At 35.3% G+C, this 8630-nt stretch overlaps 1 protein-coding gene across 2 annotated transcripts in view; it reads right to left on the minus strand.

Annotated features, from left to right (window-relative positions):
• Positions 1–1189, minus strand: part of LOC125649988 (rRNA methyltransferase 3, mitochondrial-like) — a 16429-nt gene extending 15240 nt beyond the window's left edge. The window contains exon 1 of one of the 2 annotated variants that reach the window (XM_048877907.2): positions 891–1189. In XM_048877907.2, the coding sequence (XP_048733864.2) occupies positions 891–1171 (281 nt within the window). In that variant the 5' untranslated portion in view covers positions 1172–1189. Of the gene's footprint in view, positions 1–692 lie in introns of both variants that reach the window. The other variant, XM_056154211.1, reaches the window with a different exon arrangement.
• Positions 1190–8630: the final 7441 nt, after the last annotated feature.

Here is an 8630-nt window from a genome sequence, read left to right on the forward strand (position 1 = left end):
GCTATAACGGACTTCATTTTATGAATTGGGGTAAGAAATCTATTTAAGAAATGATATCTTATGCTGCACATTCTATCTAATAGCTTGTTACAATGCTCAAACATTCTGTTTAAGTCGACCAAAAAATAATAGACATTTTTCCGAATTCATTTCTGCATATCTTGGGAAGTATTTGGAATTTCGGGAGGAACTTTGGTAGTAATGTAGTATTATGTAGATTGATTATATAATGTATGAATATATTAAAATACACAGTAGAATTTTATATCAATTGGTTTATTGTTTTTACAGCGGCTAATTTGGGTACCCTATATTTAGAGTTCTATACCATTAGTAAATTTGACCCCAAGTGATATAAATGTCTGTGATATAACACTTAAAATATTGCACAGTCTGATTGTGTTACTACCCAGAAGTTGTCATATTCACACTAAATGTTAGAATACGAAGAGAGATAATTTAACTCACGTTTTTGAACACACCTTTTATCACGAGTCAGAAAAATAGCTTCATGGAAATGCACGAGGTTACTCATGTTTGCCTGTCAGTTGTGATGCAGGGAAAAGATTTATTTTAAAATGCTTAATTTTGATTTCAGGACATTCAAATTAAGTAGACAATTGAAAAAAGATTGTTTTTAAAAATCACCCCCTGTCGCTAATATGATGAATATAGCTCACGTTAGGTCTTACATAGTTCTTCTTCTGAATCCTCTACTGTCAGCTCTAGGATTCTTCTGAATCATCTACTGTCAAGCTCAGGCAATTGTCTGAACTTAATTCATGTGATGTCCGGGATTAGGTTTGCCCCTAAATTACAGACAATATTTCCGGTTCCTGTGGTATGTGTGTGTATGTATTTGTGATCTGAGTGCGATGGATACCACTTACACGTAATTTCCAATAATCTCATGCAAATACTTCACTCCGACTCCACAAAAAGAAGATTCCGGTTCTTTCTCAATGCTGGTTGCTTTTCGTACTTTCTGTTGTTTCTTTTTAGGATAGAAATACTGACCAATATTTTCCTTTGGATTATTCCTCTCATTAGTAGGCCTAAGTGCCAGGCCTACATCAGATGATTTATGCCTTAAATATATATTTTTGGTGTATATCGGGTGAATTCTTTGATGAAAACATTTAGTACACATTTTATATAACGGGGCAGCCATCTTTAATGTAATTTTCGATTTCCGAGCCCGATTGCTTTGTATTCGACATTCCGGGTAGTCAGGTTCATTCCGGGGTGCATAGAATCACCAAAATTACCGCTAATCACCAAAGAAATGAGCGAAATTACTAATAAAGGGACTGCAATTACTTAAGAATATGTTCATCTATATGCCATCTAGTCACACATTAAATTTCATGAAGATTGGTAACGATTTGAAGGAATTGTTTCTTGAAACTTTTGAAAATTTTATTTCACGATGAGGCTCCACATGGAGCATAATAGTACAAGAGAGAAAAAAAAAAAGCATAATAGTACAAAAAAGGTAAGATCAATAAAAATGTTAAACACAATAGATGAAACACATCAGTACAGCAACAAAAATTATAAAGTAAATCTTGCAGTGTAATTCTTAAATGAAATCCTTTCTGCGAACTTGAACAACTGGTGATGCCCACGGACCTGATGACTTTTTTATAACCCTTCTTTGCAACATGCCATCTATGTGTTGATTCATGGTGTCCTCAAGATGTACTTCTGAGTTGTTGTTTGATCACAGCTCTCGATTCGGTATTTTGTGCTTCACTAGGCTGGTGCGTCCCAGTCTTTATCATCAGAAGCAAATAGGGATGAATGCTATGCAACAAATGTTCTAACACATTGCTTCTGTTCTCGAGTAAGACCTGAGCTTGAGCGCTCTAAAAGGTTCTGTGAGTGAGGTGGAATTAAGTTCCCCTGTGATGTTTGGCCATTTGGTGTCTGGTGCACGTGTCTCCTCAATGACATCATTAATTAAAGTCATGTTGGCCACAACTGTTCCAGACCACACAACTTTTACCTCGTTTGAAATGTTAATAATGCGAACAGGGACCTTGTCTGTATTTTGTACCAACACTTTACCAACAAGTCCTCTTTCAGATGCAAGGAACTCATCGTCTGGCTCAATCAAACTCACTCCTTCTGGTAGGCTAGCATCATTTGGTTTGACCACATTGCAGTAAGTGATAATTTCACTTCTCGATGGTATATTTATATTTTCAGCAACTGCAATCCTGTAGCATCAATTATGTCCACTTTTTAAGAGCCGGATTGTTTCCTCCTCAATGATCATCTTCCGCTCTAACACATTGATCGTGTAGTTATTTATGCTCATGAAATCCAGTCGTAGAACTTCATCCATACTGATATCAGCAACAGCAGCCTTGATGTTGTATTCATGACCTATTCCCTACGCTAATGAGTATTTGTGTTCTACCATATACAACTAACGCTTCACCATTTGCACCCTTGATTGGCTTTTGAATGGGATCCAGGGAGTGTTTTCCCGAAAGGCTATCATAAATCCTTTTAGATAAGATTGTCAAAGAAGAACCTGTATCGACGAGCAATGTGGCATCTACTTTCTCCAAAAGGGCCTCAAGAAAGAGTCCAGTACTCCCGAGATAACCATTTACACCGCAGTTTCCCTGTGTTTGCACATTTGCAGACGACCCCTTCATTTCTTGGACTCGTCCTTTACTCAAAGCACTTTTGGATTTCTTACATTCCCTTTTTATGACCCTTACCACCACAATTATGGCAAGTGACGTTTTTCCTCCAGTTCTGACGATCAGTTTTATCTTTATTGTGAGAGGTATTCCTAACCTCAAATGACTTCATCTTTTCCTCCATTTTCTTCATGGACTGACGTAACTCATCCAAAATGGAATGAATGGCGTCGGTTTCTTTGTGGTGCATTATCAGCAGTATTTACGTTTTGCATGTATCCTTTAAACTCTCGCAGCTTTCCTTCTGCCTTGAAACATGCCTCGTCTAACGGCATCGTTGAGATTATCAGGCCTTGTTTGTTTAATACGAAGACGCATTTCTGAGCTGACAAGAGCATCAATAAGTTGATCTTTTGCCAGTGTTTCTCGCACGTCAGCAGGGACAGTAGGGTAAGCTAGATTTGTGAGTCGTCTTATATATTGTCTGAGTGTTCTGGCAATGACTCAGATGCTTTCTGTTGCCTCTCCCTCGGTTGCACTCTATAAAGCTCCATTTGATCGGGAGGAGCAAAGCAGTCATTGAAAGCGCATGTGAGCTCACTGTAATTGAGCTGCTCACTTTCGCTCAAATTACCTAGGATTCCTTGCGCCAGCCCTCGTAAGGTACTGAAAGATAGAGACCTTTCTCCTCCTCACTCCATTGTCCAAGCTTAGCACACGCCTCAAAATGAGATTTGAAATCAAGCCATGGTGTAGTACCATCGTAAGTAGCCGGATTCACATTTATACGCCTAGGTTCCTCATAGTTTATTGGCGATCTCATTGGTTCGTCATTTTAAGCCCGAGCTCGTTGTTGCTCATTTTTCTTGCATGTATTTTATGTCTGGTTGTCACGTTGACATCATCTAGAGGTCGATGCAACATTGACTTGTTTTCGAGCTGCTCATCGTTTGGTAGGTATTTACTAATGTCGTATTTTGCATCATCCGACTGGAATTTTACCGAATGTTGTTTACCTTTGTGCTCAAATGTACTCAGATTTGGCCTTGCAACTGATTTCATTGTTGTGATACCAGAATCACGTGCAGACACTACCTTGGTCTGATACTATGGCACTCGTGATGTTGAGTGATCTAACAGACTGTCGGTATCGTATTGAGCTAACTTAACCTCAATTTCTCTTATAGTAGCATTGACCTCACTGAGATTCATTGTTCAATATGATACCACCGCTGCCACCAAAAAGATATGTAGCGTGCAACCGTGGTTTCTCAATTTAGACTGAGCTACTTGCTCAAAATATTGATTAGCGATGTGGGTCCTCTCGGCTTTATTCCGAGATATTGAACAGCGATTGGCGGTAAAATGATTTGAGACAATGATCAGTTCAAATGATTTGCTATTTTACAAAGAACAATGAAATCATGTACAATTATAGCAAAATTTGATAAACTCAAAATCACTCACTTCATTTACTCTTGATTTATACATATTCGTTTACAAAATTTCTCCATAGATGAATTTATTTTGAATCTGACAGATGGACAACGTCATCATATTTCATTCCTATACGAAGTATAATCTGGAAAAGTTTTGATTTTTAGTATGCATTCCTAAAACGTTTTTAGCTTGCTCAACTGAGATTTTCTGATCACCTCTTGTCCGTCGTCTGTCCGTCTGCAACCTTTCTCCAGAACCACTAGACCAATTTCAATCAAACTTGGCACAAAGCTACCTGGGGTAATGGGGATTCAAGGTTATTTAAATGAAGGGCCACAATAATAGTGAAATAGTAGAAATGCATTGGCAACTTTTAAAAATCTTCTTCTCAAAAACCACTCGGCCTATTTCATCCAAACTGGGCACAAAACATTCTTAAATTAAATCTGTTTAAATGAAGGGTCATAGGGCCTCTACAGGGGATATAATAATCAAATAATGAATGTTTTGTTGTTACCTTTGAATTTTTTTTCTGAATCAAAGTACTAGTATAATGATAGTTTTGCTCGAGTTTGTTTATTGCTAGGATCTGCTGCTCAGGTGAGCAATGTTGCTTATAGGCCTCTCGTTACTTTTCAAGTTTCATATAACAATTTTATAAAATTGAAGGATAAAATTATTCAAGTGTTAAAACTGCAGTCCTGCACATACATTCATGCGCGTTTCTCTCTGATTTGTGGAGTTTATTTTGATAATATTCTTTTACAAATAAAATGAAAAAGCGACTATTCTTGAATGTTTCAAACTCATTTCTAGAATGTAACTGGAAATTCTCTAAATATTCATCTAAAGGTGAATATAAGAGATTCACTAATTTTCTCCCTATTTTGTCTCCTTGTAAAATACTAATACCTTGCTACTTGAGGAGCCGTTTTTGGAACATAAATTACGTAACTGTTCTCCGATACAGTTTAAAGTCTTAAATGAACTCAGTATAACATCTTATAAATACCATTTATAATAAACAATTTTTAGGTCACCTGGGTCACCCAGGTGACCTATTGCTATTGGTCTGTGTCAGTCGTCGTCCATTGTCCATCGTCCGTCCAGCGTTAAAAACTTCTCAAAAACTACTGGATTAATCTTTACCAATCTTTGTCAATAACACAGAGACATGGAATTATTACACTTTTACCTAAAGGAGACAAACCAAGACACTATCTTAAAAACTGGCGTCCAATTACACTTCTGAACACTATATATAAAATAGCTTCTGGTACCATTGTAAATAGATTAAAGATATACTTGGATAAACTTATCAATCCTGATCAAACTGGCTTCATTTCTAATAGGTATATAGGAGAAAATACTCGACTAATATATGATATTATGCAGTATACTGAAGAAAAAGAAATCCCAGGTCTTTTACTACTTATTGACTTTGAGAAAGCCTTCAATACCCTCTCATGGAATTCTATACAAAAGACCTTAACTTATTTTAAGTTTGGACCTGATATTCATGAATGGGTAAAATTATTCTATCACAACATCATATCTACTATTAACCAAGGTGGCAATCTCTCAGCATCTTTCAACATTCAAAGAGGATGTAGACAAGGTGATCCTTTATCACCTGATATTTTCTTCTTTGCGCAGAAATATTAACTATACAAATAAGAGAAAATAAAAGTATTAAAGGTATAACTATAAATAATAATGAAAAGACAAATTTCACAACTAGCCGATGATACATCAATCATACATGATGGTAGCAAGAAATACCTTCTAGAAACAATAAAAGTATTGCAACACTTCTCTGAAATGTCAGGACTAAAAGTTAATTTTTCAAAAACCAATACAGTAAGGATTGGATAAAAAAAATATAGTCAGGATACCCTTTCTAAAGACTTTCATCTGAATTGGGGGACTTGTAAGTTTACTCTACTTGGAATTAATTTTGATGTAGAGTTACAGAACATGTCAAAACTAAATTATCAGCCAAAGCTAAGCAGAATAAAATCAATCATAAATCAATGGGAGAAAAGACATTTGACACCATTAGGAAAAATTACTGTTATCAAAACTCTGGTCTTGCCTCTATTAAATCATATTTTTATGGCAATTCCAAATCCTGATGACAGCTATTGTAAAGAATTAGATAAACTATTCTTTTCTTTCTTGTGGAGCCATTTTCAACATAGAATTAAGAAAGAGGTAAAGCAATATGAGGATGGTGGGTTAAAAATGATCAATGTAAAGGCTTTCATAGCCTCTTTAAAATTGTTTTGGATGAGACAACTCCTTTTTTCAGATAGGGTTTGCATAATTTCATACCAAATTTAGATCTTAATAAAGTTACTACATGTGGAATAGAATACATAAAAAACATAAAGACATCGCTGAAAAACAAATTTTGGGTTAATGTATTTGATTCTTGGACTGAGCTACAGCATAAACAAAATCCATTTACAGTAACAGCAGATACTCCAATATTTTACAATTCTAACTTTCTTGTGGGTGGGAAAGCATTTCTTAATAAATCCATGTTTCACAATAATATTAAATACCTTAATGACCTTATTGATGAAGAGGGTTTGTTCCTGACTTATGAATCTTTCTGTAACATTTATCCAAAAGTGAAAATTAATTTTTTAGAATATATGAGTATCATAAATGCTATTAAAGCATGGATGAAAAAAGTCAAGTTTGATAAAAAATTAATTAAATTAACAAACCCTCTGATTATGTCGAGTATATACACTCTTCTACGATGCAAAAAATCAAGACAATTTTATACTCTTCTCAATCAAAACTGCACAGAACCTACTGGTAAAAGAAAGTGGAATGAAATATTTGAATTAAATGACACAGAATGGAAAATGATCTTCAGATTGTCCTTTAAAGTTACAAGTAATTGTAAACTGCAATGGTTTCAATACAGAATTCTGAACAAAATTTTAGCTTCAAACTCATACTTATTCAAAATCAAAATTAGAGATGATAAGAATTGTACATTCTGTCAGATAGAAGAAGAAACAATTGAACATTTGTTTTGGGAATGTGATAGTGTTCAGCATTTCTTAAGAGAATTTGAAGTTTGTTTTGAACATAAGACCAATCTTCAAATATCAATAACAAAAAATAATTTTATTTTTGGATGAAAAGAAAACTATACAAAATAATCTTGTTCTTTGGCTGAAATATTATATCTATACTATGAGATGTAAAGGGAAGACACTGAATGTAAATGTTGCGATATCGCCAATGAATACATTTTATGAAACTCAAAGACATATTGCATATAAAAACGGTGAAAAAGATTTGTTTGACACCTGCTAGAACCGCTGGAATCAATTATTTCATTGAGTGTTTGGGGTTTTTTTTTGTTTAAAAAAAAAAAAAAATTTCAATATATATGTACCTTTAATATATTAGATAATGACTGAATGCATCTCTCTCTCTCTCTCTCTCTCTCTCTCTCTCTCTCTCTCTCTCTCTCTCTCTCTCTCTCTCTCTCTCTCTCTCAGAAAAGAATATATACATATACCTTTGATAGCTTCTTATAAACATTTTGTACAAGTTTCTTTGCACAATGTATGTATATATATACTGTATGTATGTTTAAAAAAAAAAAAAATTAAAAAAAATAATCTTTACCCAATCTGATATGTAACATCTGTAGTAGAAGGGAACCAGAAAATGTAAATTTCATGACCCACCATCCCAATGGGCCTTAATGTGGGGGTAAAAACTGTAAAATTTATGCAATTCTTTAAAAATCTTCTCTACTCCTAGGCATATAGCAGACTATATGAATATATAGTAATGATGAGCCAGAAAGCCTCTACCAAAATTGTAAATTTCATGACCCCCGGGGCAGGGGTTCCTGTGTTAGGGCATGACCATAAAAGTCATATAGTGACAATTCCTTAAAAATCTTTTCTACTACTAACAAACTGAGCATATATTAATGATGGGCAAGGAAACCTCGAACAAAATTGTAAATTCCATTCATGATCTAACAAAATTGTTTATTTAGTAAACCAGGTTGCAGAGTTTCAGGATGGGGGAGGGGGTAAAATGGTCAAAGAGAGTTAATGTTTATAATGCTTAAAACCTTATGTCTAGATAACGCATCATCGCCATCGTACCATCGCGTCATCACTCCATTGTTATCGCATTATCGCGCCATCGCACCATTGCGTCATCGTCATCGCATTATCGCACCATCGACCCAAACTTCGATGGTGCGATGGTGCGATAGTGAACTACGTGGCCCTATCCGGATTCCATACCAAACTGCAGATTGAACTTTATAGAGCCCCGTGCTAACATTACTTATATTTTTCAATGTATCAGAAGGGGTATATTGCCGGTTAAGTTGGGTAAAAATTTTGACAAGCAATAAGATAACAACAAAAAATGGTGCTTAAATTGTCCGATTACGAAAACCTGTACATGGGGGGGGGGGGGGGGGGGGGGGGGTAGTAATCTGAAACTGTCTCAATTTCCCCTTCCGACTTCAATTTCATA

Source organism: Ostrea edulis, chromosome 1, assembly GCF_947568905.1.
Source record: "Ostrea edulis chromosome 1, xbOstEdul1.1, whole genome shotgun sequence".
NCBI classification, from domain to species: Eukaryota; Metazoa; Mollusca; class Bivalvia; order Ostreida; family Ostreidae; genus Ostrea; species Ostrea edulis.